At 39.9% G+C, this 15,349-nt stretch overlaps 1 protein-coding gene across 1 annotated transcript in view; it reads right to left on the reverse strand.

The window, feature by feature from the left end:
* LOC124802498 (5-oxoprolinase) overlaps window positions 1-15,349 on the reverse strand; it is a 187,784-nt gene that overhangs the window by 74,638 nt on the left and 97,797 nt on the right. The window contains exons 12-13 of the mRNA XM_047263316.1: window positions 8,202-8,349; window positions 7,956-8,068 (exon numbers count right to left, since the gene is read on the reverse strand). Coding sequence (XP_047119272.1) covers window positions 7,956-8,068; window positions 8,202-8,349 — 261 coding nt within the window. The remainder of the gene's footprint in view (window positions 1-7,955; window positions 8,069-8,201; window positions 8,350-15,349) is intronic.

Here is a 15,349-nt window from a genome sequence, read left to right on the forward strand (position 1 = left end):
CGGAGCCGCTACTATTCGTTCGAGTAGCTACTCAATTGGCGTCACGAGGCTGAGTGTACCCCGAAAAATGGCAACAGGGCATGGCGGCTGGATGGTCACCCATCCAAGCGCCGGCCACGCCCAACAGTGCTTAACTTTGGTGATCTCACGGGAACCGGTGTATCCACTGCAGCAAGGCCGTTGCCAATGGCAGACATGGGGAAGCATCAAAACCAGGGCACCCAGGAGCTGGTGCAGTATGGCATCCCATGCCGTCACTTTGACCATCAACAACTGCAAGGATTGCTGTAAGACATTTAACTGGCACTGCTGCTGCTGCTGCTGCTGCTGCATGAGCTGCTGCTGTTGCTCCAGGAGACAGGCCAACTTAGCCTTCATGCTACTAAACTTTTTACCTCATTGCCAATGTTATACCTGCAAATGACCGGCGAGCAGCGCACAGCAGAGAATGGAGCTGCAAAGACACAAGGCGCGGGAGCCACTGGAAGTATTGTTAACAACAAACAGACAGGACAGACGAACAAGTAGGGGACAACAGACACTATGACCAACCAGGATGCAACTTGAGGCAGGCAAGCAAGAACTGAGGTGATAAATACAGCGAGACAACAACAATGCAGGAACACTCAAAACAATGACAGTAGGTATCTCAACCCATGGAACTGGAACGCAGTACGGCTGAGATGCAAACACCAATTACGGTGAGTACTAGACTGCCAGGGTAGCACTGCATGGCCGCCCTAAATACATGACTGTGGGAAACACTATTGGCCCTGCACTTAATGTGGTACAGAGAGTAGTGCACTCGCACAGCAAGGCTTGCAGTGCAGGAGCAGAGAGATCCCTAGTTGGTATCCATGTCCTTACCTCCGGCGCGCATTCAACTTCTGCACCTTCGGACACCAGAACATCCATTTCAGTTGCAACTTAGATCCTCTGCTCTAGTTTTTTCCCTGGTACAATTACATTTCCTTCATAATTTTAATGAGTAGGCTACTGAATATGAACATATTTTGTAGTGAAGACAGCACCACAGTCCTACTCAGACAACTAACTTACAATAACGCGCAAGCATAGAAAACTTAATATTTGACACTGCCTATTTCGTTTTCACAATGAACAGAATGCTCTTACATTAACATTTTATTATGCACACCAGTCTGGTGTTATCTTTCTTTCTATTGAATAAAATTCTTATACTTTTCACAGTATGTGTCAAATTTATAGAAAGTTTCTGTGCAAGATTTATAATAAGTGCTGTTTCATTCACAATGAGCGATGTTGGCTGCCACATGCAAAAGACATGCTTTGTTGGTGCCCAGTATTTTCGTTATACTGAGAGATACACTGACAATATACAGATAGCTCTCCATCTCTATATACGCTCTCTAACACTGCAGTTCTCATCTTTATCTTTGGCACGTGTAGTGTAGAAAGTGTCACAGATTCAACTAAGTAAAAACTCTGCTCCATCACACCTTTCTTTCCACGTGCAAGCCAACATCCAAATTTCCTTTGTGTGAGACTCTGTGTGCAGATCTTCTGTACAGCAATAATTTACTGTTCATGTCGTTTTCACACAATCTTTCATTAACAGTGACAAGACTTATGTGTGCGAGATATATTGTGTATTTTCAAACATTTGTGAGTGGTGGGTAAAATTTATCCTATACTGTCAATTTTAAACTACATTTATGCTTCTTAGAAGTATTTCGCAGCAATATCCTAATCCAGAAACAATCTTTCCCCTTAATTTTATTGTGTATTATCTCTCCAAACACAAATTCTGGTCCTCTGTTCGCTTCTTTCTGTATATTTGGGCTAATTCATGAACTACTGTGAGGATATTAATACAGTTTTCACTAATAGGTAGACTCATTTATGAAGAATGTTTGTGCATATAACTTACAAATATTTCAAGCAAACTGGGTGAACTATGATGAATTTGTCAACCACCACTGTGAAAACAATGCCATTGCCACCTAGTGATGACCAGCAGAACTCCTTGGGTCCACAGCTCTGCACAGCACACCGTAGCCACAGTCAAACTGGGTGTACCAACAACAGAAGAAATCTGTCTGGCATGTCACAGTTGATGTGGATGTGGTATTATTTGTTTGGACAATTTGAAATGAAGCTACATCTTGTATGCAGCACTCTATAACCTAAGTGAACCAACCATAAAGTAGCAGCACTGCTCATAAATTTTGGTCGATTCACGAGCTTGTTAAAGAAGGAACAACATGGGCATAATCTCTTCGACACCTTAAAAATAGAGGATGGAATGTAATTAACCAATTCTTGATGGATGACTACAGAAAATTTGGAAAGACTTCTAACTGTATTAAGAAATTGTTTGAGAGCAACTGCTTAGCAAAAAGTATGATAATCCAAATCTATGGTTTTTAATTTTTTATGCAAAAAGTAAAACACTTTCTGAAATACTACTTCAGCGAGGTATGCAGCTCTGACTCATTTACACAAGGAAAGTTGTTTCAGCAGTGAAACAGATGATACAATTTTCAGCTTTCTGCTTTGCTTCAATCAAACCTAAATGTGAACACAATTCTTTGCATGGCAGGGTGAATAAGTCTGCCACAAGGAGTTTGTGACAAAGAATTGCAGCCATCAATCTGAACACTGAATCAGTGAGTACTAAGATTCACAAGAGGAGTGCTTTCAAGGACTAAACATCTACATCTAAACATCTACATCAAGCATGTTTCTTTTGTTCATTTTCTTTTATTTGTGACCTTTGGATATGATCCACTTAGACAGCCTCTGATCCATGATACACTACAAATTCAAAGACACATCTAGTCTCTCTCTCTCTCTCTCTCTCTCTCTCTCTCTCTCTCTCTCTCTCTCAGGATTTGCATAGAATATTTACATTGGTTGTACACATATTGATTAAATTATGATGTGCTACCATTACTGCCATGAGATATCACTCCAAATGCCACTTATATATGGAACAGATAACATTCATGTCTCTTAAGAAGTTCCCTCGTGTGCCCTGCTTAAATCATTTCAGGTACATGAAACTGATGAAATTCAGGTACCTAACATTATTCTCAGAATTTTAATTATAACACTATGCAATGCCCCTTAACCAAATTTACCGCCAAGCCAGACAAGCTGTCTGACTGTAGATACTTGGGCTACCTGTACGAAGCTCGGGCAAGTTGCTAGTTTATGTAATAAGAGCTATATGTTTTAGAACTTTGAAATGCATGTGAATAGTGTGTGTGACATTTTTTATAATTAATTGTGACCTACAGTTGTGTATTCTGTAAACTTTGGTAGCAACAGCTTTGCAGAAAATTATTTCCCCCTTATTGCAGGGCAATTGTTTATGCGACTTGTGCAATATTTCCACTTTTTTCCACTCGGTGACTTGTTTCTTCATATCAGTGTTGGATATTTTACTATCACGAATTCAACTACTGAGGTGCAATATTGTGTTTTGTGCACACTATAACTGTCATATCGTATTCCTTATAGTTTCCCCTTTCAACATTACTCTATACTGCTTACATTTGTTGTCCATTAGCACTGTTTTCAACCCTGTTCCACTAGCATGTTTGTGATTATTACCATCATGAAAGTTTGAGACACAAAGTTACCCTCAAGGAACCTGAAAATTTTATCCCAGGCCCTTCCTCTCATTATTTACACATAATCACTTTCTTTGGTGTTGCAGCTTCAGAACTTGAAAAAGAACATACAAGCATTGTACTTAACAGATCCTGATATTAAAACAATACAAGCAATGTCAATTTAAATGTATTTATACAGTGTTCATAAAATATAATTAAAATCTATACAAATAAAAGTCAGTTGCCGCATATATGAAAGATCATCACTTGAGAAGAGCTGGACCAATTTGGTCAATTTATTTTTGTTATTTATTTTTTATTTTACACATCTAGTTTCGTAGGGCCAAATTGAGGACCAAATCTTCATAGTCATAAAATCACAACAGAAAAGTAATAATAGATAAAATAAAATGTTTATGAATCCTAGAATGATGACTAGCTATAAGTTTATATAGATGCAAACAACAATATAACACAGGAATTAACTCAATTTTTTAAGGAACTCCTCGACAGAATAGAAGGAGTGACCATGAGAAAACTCTTCAGTTTAGATTTGGATTACTGCCAAGATTTTTGAAAGTTGTTATGTTCACAACTGTCATGACAATCTTCGCGTGAAACAAAATTTTTGGGAAATCCATTAGAAAAGTTGGAAATTTGGTTGGTATTTTTGTACAAAAAAATCAATCAAGGAAATGTGATGATGGGTTTGACAGTTCTGCTGTCACATTTTCATGACAACAAAAATTTGTAACATTCTGTCTGACAGGTCTGCTGTCACATGTTTTAATAAGAACAACAAATTCTGCATTGAAGTGTGTTATCAGTGGTGATCATGTCTTTGATGTGTTGCAAAGATTAAATTGATCTCAGTTCATTACAATTTCCTGTGTTGCAAATATTCAATTGATTTCAGTTTGTGGTTTATTTCTTTGGACAAAATGCCAGCAATGAGGTGTTGAAACATCAGTCACCATATGCACAATGCAAGCCAAGCTACAAGACTGCCAAGTCAATGAGACTGACGAAGAGTGTAGACAGAGTTTGCAGACAAATTGAAAAAAACTTCTCAAGCATGAACCATTATGACTCCAAAACAATGAAGTCTGATTTTTTTCATTACGATAAATTCATGACCTTACTGAACCTGTTCTTGTTTTGATTCATACAAATTCGAGGAAAGATCTGGTTGGATGAATCCCTTCTCAACTGACTGACAACACACAGCCTAAACCACTGGAGACAGAGACATGTTACACAGTAAACACTTTCTGTTAAACCAGCTGTGAGAAAGAACACATTAAACTGTGCTGTGAAAATGTGTGGTTTTGTTTTCCTTTTTGCAGTCATTTCTAACTGGAAACAGGAAAGTTGTGTTTATGGCTAACATTATATATTCTGCAATTTACATATTTGTTAACAATACTAGCTTTCCTGCATATTCCACTGGCTCAACTATTGAAGTGTTTACTTAAGACTTTCAGTCTTTAATTCAAAAAGTAATCAGTGCCATAAAAGTAAATCACATTATTTTCTTGAAACTAATCTGGCATGAAATTTTCTGAAATTTAACTGAATTGAGCTTGTTGTAACTTTTATTGCAGTATTTCTGCACTGAATAGCCATTCTGAGTGCAATATTATTTCATGTGTTATTTAGAAAAGTTATTTTAATAGTTTTGGTCAGATGAGACAGTGCTGTCCTGCACTAGTAAGCATCACTGTGTCTGAACACATGTTGCATTGTTGTGTACATGTTATTTGAATCAGTAATTACACTAAAAATTATAGCACTAGGTTTTTTCAAACTGTGACAAGAAGTGTGTTTCATTATATCAGAGCAACTCAGTTTTTAACTGAATGGTGGAAAGTCCAGGAAGAAGTAACAATAATATGGGAAGGGTAGGTTGCTACTCACCACACAGAGGAAGCATTTCTAGTGTCTGTTTTCACTGTGCCTGCTTGCAACTCAATGCCCCCTCTCTGTGGTGTGTAGCACTCTATCCTATCCATATTGTCAATTTTCAACTACACAAAATTTACTTATTGTAATAGCAACACCTTTACATGACAGTTAATGCACTTGTTTGTCTAAATTACAAGAACCACTGCTGAGATAATTCTAGAGAACAGTCCGCACTTCTACCATTTTAGGCTCCTAAAGATCTGCATTACAATTATCAAAAAGTCGATACATTTTAATAGGAAAGTAGGTGTCATTTTTGGCAATAGTTGGATATTTTATCATCTGATTTTGGCTGTCTTTCAAACCCAACTGTTTTATTTCTGAACTATTAGGTTTATGATGACACAGTCATTCTGATTTAACTGATCTGAGTATGGGGCCATTACATGTTCTGAATATATCAGCTAAACAAACTGTGTTAGCATGGTTTCTACATCAAAAGTAATATCATATAGAGGAGATGCTGAGTCACAACTTACACATACATGACCACTGTCTCTGAGCACTGTCACTGTACTGTGGACTGCAGTCTGGTCACAATGGTCAGAGACAGTGATCATGCGTGTGTGAGTTGGCTTGCTACCTGCTGCATTATGTAAACTTTTTGGGTCCTCCCACCCAGCAATAATTTCCATGAGCTCCAAAGACGGGAGAGGAACATGCCCCCTCCAACATCCTCACATCTTGACACTCTTACTTCCATTAACATAAAACTACCTCCTCCCACAATTTATTTATTTTTACTATTTATTCAATTATATTCTCTCTCTCTCTCTCTCTCTCTCTCTCTCTCTCTCTCTCTCTCTCTCTCTGGTTCCTTCCCATTCTTTCTTTCCAATTCTTAACACTGCTATGGTACTGCATGTTCCACTTCTCATTACTCTTCTCCTTACTTCTCCCTCTCTTCTGTTATCAACATTGCAGGAAAAGACAAATTGCTACTTACCATAAAGAAGACATCGAGCTGCAGAGAGGCACTATTAAAAGACACTTACATAAAACTTTTGGCCACAGCCTTCATCATTTAGTGACACACACCCTTCACACACACAAGGAGGCACATCTCACACACACGAGACTGACAACTCCAGCATCTCAGGCCAGAATGCAACTACCACATTCCGGCCCGAGATCTGTAGATGTCAGTCATGTGTGTGTGAGGTGTGCTTGCTTCTGTGTGTGAATGATGTGTGTTTCTCTTTTACTGATGGAGGTTGTGGCCGAAAGGTATGTGTAAGTATCATTTACTGTTCCTATCTTCTTTACGGTAGCAACGTGTCTTTTCCTACATTGTTGGTATTCCTACCCGTAGTTTCCACTGTTTGATCTCTTCTATTATCTCTTGACAAACTGGCACAGTGCTTACTAATGCACTATTTTGAACTTCCTATTCTCCCTGATGCCTCCCTATTCATTTCATCTCCACTTGTCCTCACAACACATCGATCCCTTTTACCAAGAGGTCCAAGTACATGTCTATTGGTAAGGGCTATTTTGATTTCACACCCTGAAGATAAGTACTGGCCTACCATTCCATCTCCTTGAAATGAAGAAACAGCTGGATTTATTTTTAAGGTTTTCAAAAACAAATTTTCTTAAGAATGAATTTTAACTCTGCAGCGGAGTGTGCACTAGTCTGAAACTTCCTGTCAGATTAAAATTATGTACTGGAACAGGACCTGATCCTGAGACCCTTGCCTTAAAGTAGACTGACCTGATCAGTTGGTGGAGCATGTGACTGCAAAAGGCAAGGGTTCAACATTCGAATACTGATCCATCACAAAGTTTTAATCTGCCACGAGGTTTCAAATTTACTTCACATCACACAGGAAATATTGTTACTGAAGAATACAAGCAACACAACAACAACAAATTGTTATAACTATACAGACATGATAAGAATAAAAGAAATAAGGTGAAAAACTAGAAATTCATCTCTGAAGGATACAACTTAACAGTGGTATTATGAAGAATTCTTAACAGACAAACAGAAGCAATTAGTACTGCGAATAGACACGTATAAAAGTATTTGAGCTTTTGGCTCCCTTCATCAGTCTTGCCTCATCCTCACAATAGTTGGGTGCCTCTCATCCTGGGATTTGAATGAATTTCCCTTGCTTTTTAACCCAGCCCAATTACTTCCTCTTTCCTCCCTAAGGAAGAAACTAATAGTGCTGAAAGTTCAGGTAGTTTCTTTACTTTTGCAAGTGTCGGTTGGCAGCATTAAGTATTTTGCCTCCTGGAGGTAAGTACTGGGCAGAAATTCTGTCCCGTAATTTTATCTTTGTCTCATGTGAATACAAACATGACAATCACACAATTCTCACACAACTGGTAGATAGCAAAAAGATTAACAACAACCACAGTATGAAATACAATAACATTAGTTACCTGTAGAATACAGGTGTGATGACAGTTAAGTCTGGAAGATGAGATCCACCAGCTGACGGATGATTTGAGAGTATGACATCACCTTCATGGATATTATCTCCTAGTACACGCATCTGAAATATTTTAACAGATATACATTTTAAGTGAGATAAATTTACAATGAAAATAGATTTAATTTAACAATTGTTATAACTTTCTTCCATCTTCCAGCTGAATATCCATTTACGTAATGTGAGAAAATTGTACCTGATACTGCACAGTCTCTTGCATGGCCCCCAAATGGACAGGGATGTGAGGCGCATTTGATACAAGGCCACCATCTGGTCCAAAAAGAGCACAGGAGAAGTCCAGCCTCTCCTTAATGTTGGTAGAGATAGAGGTTCTCTGTAAGATTCTGAAAATTGCCGAACAAATGGTGTTAGGATTGACAACAAATTCATAGTTACACATAATGTAATAAGCAGCATACTAATTTGACTTTATTTATCTAAGATCTCAAAGCTTGTGGCCACAATAAAGGAGAATAATTATCAAACAATGGAAACTCCAGGTAAGAATATCAGCAATGTAGGAAAAGGGTCATTCCACATCAAAGGGCCCAATATTAAAAAGTGTCCCCACTCTACCAACTCAAATGAAATTTGGTGTTAAGGTTCTATATGGTCTTTGATGGTTGTATACCAAATTTCAGTAGAATATCTTCAGTGGTTGAATTTTTAGGGGCTTTTAAAGAGAGGCTACTCACCTCCACATCACGTAGGAAGGCGCAAATGTATCAAGTTTGCAAGGCATTTTTTAAAAGTTTTAGCACACATTTGTTCATTTGTGAGCCAAGGATTGACCGACAACTGTTACTTTTCATATGAACCAATCACATCAAAACTTCATATGGTTACTCCTACCTATGATGTCAGTATATGAATCAGATTTAATTTACATTGGATGCCTAAATGAAAGATATGCATTTGCAAAGTTTTCCAAAATTTTCTATGTGCAAATTTTTGGGGAGGTAATATCTCAACTGTGTCTTGTGAAATCCTTTTTTTCTTGTCACATCTGGAGAGAGCATGCTTTCAGCTTTCAAAGCTATATTGTTTAATTTCTGGAACTTCCATACTGATTGGTAAGAATACCTATCAAAAGTAGGGTAAATGGATTATCAATAAATACAAAAATTTAATACAGTTTGAAGCTGTAAATCAAAAAATGTGTAATTGTAGTGTCTTAATAGTATAAGATTTGCCTGTAGTTGAGGGAATGTAACTATGCTTACAAGAAGTGTTTTTACATTATTTTACAGCATAGACTATCAATATAAAAAAAACACAGAAAATGCTCTTAGGATTATAAAATCTAGAAGATCATAATGGAATGCTATGTTGCTTTACAACGTTTTAATCCTACAATGCATATTGGAGCATATATGCATTGTAACTCAGTTTCCACCGACATTATAAAGCAGCAATAGTTTGTTAAGGCTCTATCCTCACTGCCATGATACATTGCTGAATCACTACTTTCAATTGTGCTTTCATTATTGGCAATTTTCACTGTGTCAGTATTCTGTATTGTGTAGTCTTTGGTGTTGACATTGTACACTCTTAGTGTTGAGTATTGAGTGTTTGAACAATCAATAATAATTGTTGTAGTTCAAGCTAAGTATTAAAAGAATATGTTTTGATGGCCTAATTTGTACATTTTATATACAAAAGACTGATGGTTCTATGGTTCATGATCTTTCAAAATTGCTTGTTACAGTTTAATAAACTATTGAATAAAATAAACCAAGAGATCCCTTCACCCAGCTACTTTGGTAGATCAGATGAAGCTGATTGTCGTATGTCATCACCATTCTATTATGACAAAAGTCAATTACAATCAGTTAAGGAAACGTCACCAATGGACAAGGAGCTTCTGTGATGTAGGTCTTGGCTTGATTTTACTGAAGATGCTCAAATTTGTTCATACCATAACGTCTTGTCGATGATAAAATTTCAATTCCTGCAGAAGACTAGCTGCAGCCCAACATGTAACCAAGAAGTCTTTAAGGGCTGTAACCATTGCAGTGTCTGATAGGTTAAATTACTGGCTAATGAAGTTTTTAAACCTGGTCATCATATTTGTACCAAATACAGACATGAAGTCGCCCAAAAAGAATCATCCCACCAGGACAAGCAAGAATCACCATCCACTGAAGACATTGATGATGGTGATGCTTGATATACTGTTAATACTTCATTATCATCACTTGGAGAGTCAGCATTAAAGCTTCAATGGATCAGCAAAAGGGATACATAAAGTGCACAGTTCTGAAAGCCCAAGGCAGCATTACTGAGGTGAGCCAAGTAGATACTGCTCAAATACAAAAAGAAGAGCGCCAAAAATGTAAAGATACGGACATCTTAATTGACGAACTTAAGATTAAGCTTCGGGCTTCAAGAAAGTTCAAAATTTGATCCTGGCCCCAAATAGCTGGACTATAGGAAAAACGGCTAATGAATTTGCTGTTTTGACTAAAATGGAGAAGTTGTCTAGGAAACTAAAGATGCAAGGTGGTATTTTGACAACACCTGCAAACCAAAAAGGGAAAAGCGCAATGATGAAGTAAAACAAAATGTCCTCACTTCTTTTTTTTTTTGAGATGGTGGTTTCCTTGTTTGTGCCCAGGCTACAATGACTGTGTTGCAGTAAAAATAAATGGGGAAAAGATTCACAAGCAGAAACACCTGCTCCTTTAAAACCTGAAAAAAATGTTCATTGCTTCTTGTAAGCAATGTGGAAATCAACTGAGCTTCTCAAAATTTTGTGAGCTCAAGCTGAAAAGGTGTACTACAGTTGGTACTTCTGGATCACATTCAGTTTGTTTATGTGCATTTCATCAAAATGTCGAAATAATGTTGGCTTCAGAAACATCCATCCAAGATGACTACAACGTTCTGAGAGGGAAAAAAATTGTATGCAATTGGAATCAAAAGAGTGTATGCTGCAACATTCTGAGGAATATCAAGGAAAAATACAACTAGAGGCTTTTCTCGAAGACACTTTTAAAGACTATGACCCTGAAGAAACAATGTAATATAAGCAGTGGGACCATACCAACAGACACACATTGGAGACATGTCAGAGAACTGCTGAAGATTTCGTGGAGGCACTGAATTTGAAAATTACCTGTTTAAAAAGCCATCACTTTGTGACAAAATACCTTAAGCTGATTAAAAGAAGTCTTGCAGAAAATGAGTTAATTATACTGACAGATTTTGCTGAGAATTATTCATTTGTTGTTCAAGGTGCTGTGCAAGGATTTCACTGGGAGAATAGCCAGGCCACATTACATCCATTTGTTATCTATTTTGCTGGCAAGGAATGTCAGAGTATTAGCATCTGCATGATCATCAACTGTCTCAGTCATGGTACCATTGCTGTCTATGGTGGTGGTGGTGGTTAGTGTTTAACGTCCTGTCGACAACGAGGTCACTAGAGACGGAGCACAAGCACGGGTTAGGGAAGGATTGAGAAGGAAATTGGCCGTGCCCTTTCAAAGGAACCATCCCGGCATTTGCCTGAAACGATTTAGGGAAATCACGGAAAACCTAAATCAGGATGGCTGGAGACGGGATTGAACCGTTGTCCTCCCGAATGCCAGTCCAGTGTGCTAACCACTGCGCCACCTCGCTCGGTCTGCTGTCTATGCTTTTCAAATAAAGTTAATGGTGTACTTAAAGACTCGTCGTAACTGCCGTATGCTTCACGTCTGCTGTGCAGCGAGCTACCTTAATTTAAGTATTAACTGTATTTTTCTTACTTGTCACTTCTTCTTCCGTGTGTATTTGCTTTTAGGAAGCTTAAATTGTCTGATGCTATTAATAGTGTTCCATAGATTTCGTGTTTGTTTTGAATACAGTCAGAGAGTCCCTTTAGTCAGCCTTAGTGCCAGTAGAGTCAGTGTCGCCGTAACTGCCGTCTGCTTCACGTCTGCTGTGCAGCGAGCTACCTTAATTTAAGTATTAACTGTATTTTTCTTACTTGTCACTTCTTCTTCCGTGTGTTTTTGCTTTTAGGAAGCTTTAATTGTCGAGTGCTAGTAATAGTGTTCCATAGATTTCGTGATTGTTTTGAATACAGTCAGAGTGAGTCCCTTTAGTCAGCCATAGTGCCAGTAGAGCCAGTGTCGTCGTAACTGCCGTCCGCTTCACGTCTGCTGTGCAGCGAGCTACCTTAATTTAAGTATTAACTGTATTTTTCTTACTTGTCACTTCTTCTTCCGTGTGTATTTGCTTTTAGGAAGCTTTAATTGTCGAGTGCTAGTAATAGTGTTCCATAGATTTCGTGTTTGTTTTGAATACAGTCAGAGAGTCCCTTTAGTCAGCCTTAGTGCCAGTAGAGTCAGTGTCGCCGTAACTGCCGTCTGCTTCACGTCTGCTGTGCAGCGAGCTACCTTAATTTAAGTATTAACTGCATTTTTCTTACTTGTCACTTCTTCTTCCGTGTGTATTTGCTTTTAGGAAGCTTTAATTGTCTGGTGCTATTAATAGTGTTCCATAGATTTCGTGTTTGTTTTGAATACAGTCAGAGAGAGTCCCTTTAGTCAACCATAGTGCCAGTAGTGCTAGTGTTTGTTTTCAATACAGTCCAGAGACAGGTAGTGCAATTTTCATTGTTTTCTACAAGAAGTGGCTAGCAACCCCAGTTTAGTGAATAAACAGCCGCCTTTAGTGAATTAGCAGTCTAGTTAAAGTTTGAACAACTCTCTTCAGTAAATTGATTCCTTAGGATGGATAGGATGTGTGACTGCTGTGTACGGACGCAGGAGGAGCTGGCCACTGTTCGCGAACAGCTGAGCGTGTTGATGGCCGCGGTCAGCCGTCTTCAGGCTGCTGCCTCGGAGTGTAGCGGCAGTGGAGAGTCTGGTGCGTCGCAGGGTACACCCCAGGTGTTACATGCTTCACACACTGTCCCTGCTGTCGAGACATCTTCGCCGGTACCGGGCGCGGTTGGGCCACCCTCTCCCCAAGGGGAGTGGCGGGTTCAGCGGCGTTCGCGGCGCACGAGGCGGAGGGTCAATGTGGAGGCTGGCCGTGTGGCATCACCCGCTCTGCCTGTGAGTGGACATGTGGCTGCTCCTTCAGCAAGGTCCGAGCAGGCACACGGGGGGAGGGGTTTATTAGTTATTGGGAGCTCCAACGTTAGGCGGGTGATGGAGCCCCTTAGGGAAATAGCGGGAAGGTCGGGGAAGAAGGCCAGTGTTCACTCTGTCTGCTTGCCGGGGGGCCTCATCCGAGATGTGGAGGAGGCCCTACCGGCGGCGATAGAGAGCACTGGGTGCACCCGACTGCAAATTGTTGCTCATGTCGGCACCAATGACTCCTGCCGTCTGGGTTCAGAGGTCATCCTCAGTTCGTACAGGCGGTTGGCGGAATTGGTGAAGGCGGAAAGCCTCGCTCGCGGGGTGGAATCAGAGCTAACAATTTGTAGTATCGTTCCCAGAACCGATCGCGGTCCTCTGGTTTGGAGCCGAGTGGAAGGCTTAAACCAGAGGCTCAGACGATTCTGCGGAGATCTGGCGTGCAAATTTCTCGACCTCCGCTATCGGGTGGAGAAATGTAGGGTCCCCCTGAATAGGTCAGGCGTGCACTACACGCCGGAAGCGGCTACAAGGGTAGCGGAGTACGTGTGGAGTGCACATGGGGGTTTTTTAGGTTAGAGAATCCCCTCCCTAGGCACGACAAGACGCCTCCTGAGACGCGGCAAGGTAGGAGTAGGCAAAATGCAACAGGGAATAACAATATTAATGTGCTAATAGTAAACTGCAGGAGCGTCTATAGAAAGGTCCCAGAACTGCTCTCATTAATAAACGGTCACAATGCCCATATAGTACTAGGGACAGAAAGTTGGCTGAAACCTGACGTAAACAGTAATGAAATCCTAAACTCAGATTGGAATGTATACCGTAGAGACAGGCTGAATAGTGAAGGGGGAGGCGTGTTTATAGCGATAAGAAGTGCAATAGTATCGAAGGAAATTGACGGAGATCCGAAATGTGAAATGATTTGGGTGAAGGTCACGGTTAAAGCAGGCTCAGACATGGTAATTGGATGTCTCTATAGGCCCCCTGGCTCAACAGCTGTTGTGGCTGAGCACCTGAAGGATAATTTGGAAAATATTTCGAGTAGATTTCCCCACCATGTTATAGTTCTGGGTGGAGATTTTAATTTGCCAGATATAGACTGGGAGACTCAAACGTTCATAACGGGTGGCAGGGACAAAGAATCCTGTGAAATTTTTTTTTTAAGTGCTTTATCTGAAAACTACCTTGAGCAGTTAAACAGAGAACCGACTCGTGGGGATAACATATTAGACCTTCTGGTGACAAACAGACCCGAACTATTTGAAAAAGTTAACGCAGAACAGGGAATCAGCGATCATAAAGCGGTTACGGCATCGATGATGTCAGCCGTAAATAGGAATATTAAAAAGGGTAGGAAGATTTTTCTGTTTAGAAAAAGTGACAAAAAGCAGATTTCAGAGTACCTGTTGGCTCAACACAAAAGTTTTGTCTCAAGTACAGATAGTGTTGAGGATCAGTGGACGAAGTTCAAAACCGTCGTACATTATGCGTTAGATGAGTATGTGCCAAGCAAGATCGTAAGAGATGGGAAAGAGCCACCGTGGTACAACAACCGAGTTAGAAAACTGCTGCGGAAGCAAAGGGAACTTCACAGCAAACATAAACATAGCCAAAGCCTTGCAGACAAACAAAAATTACGCGAAGCGAAATGTAGTGTGAGGAGGGCTATGCGAGAGGCGTTCAATGAATTCGAAAGTAAAGTTCTATGTACTGACTTGGCAGAAAATCCTAAGAAATTTTGGTCTTATGTCAAAGCGGTAGGTGGATCAAAACAAAATGTCCAGACACTCTGTGACCAAAATGATACTGAAACAGAGGATGACAGACTAAAGGCCGAAATACTAAATGTCTTTTTCCAAAGTTGTTTCACAGAGGAAGATTGCACTGTAGTTCCTTCTCTAGATTGTCGCACGGATGACAAAATGGTAGATATCGAAATAGACGACAGAGGGATAGAGAAACAATTAAAATCGCTCAAAAGAGGAAAGGCCTCTGGACCTGATGGGATACCAGTTCAATTTTACACAGAGTACGCGAAGGAACTTGCCCCCCTTCTTGCAGCGGTGTACCGTAGGTCTCTAGAAGAGCGTAGCGTTCCAAAGGATTGGAAAAGGGCACAGGTCATCCCCGTTTTCAAGAAGGGACGTCGAACAGATGTGCAGAACTATAGACCTATATCTCTAACGTCGATCAGTTGCAGAATTTTGGAACACGTATTGTGTTCGAGTATAATGACTTTTCTGGAGACTAGAAATCTACTCTGTAGGAA

This window comes from Schistocerca piceifrons, chromosome 6, assembly GCF_021461385.2.
Source record: "Schistocerca piceifrons isolate TAMUIC-IGC-003096 chromosome 6, iqSchPice1.1, whole genome shotgun sequence".
In the NCBI taxonomy this organism is placed as follows: Eukaryota; Metazoa; Arthropoda; class Insecta; order Orthoptera; family Acrididae; genus Schistocerca; species Schistocerca piceifrons.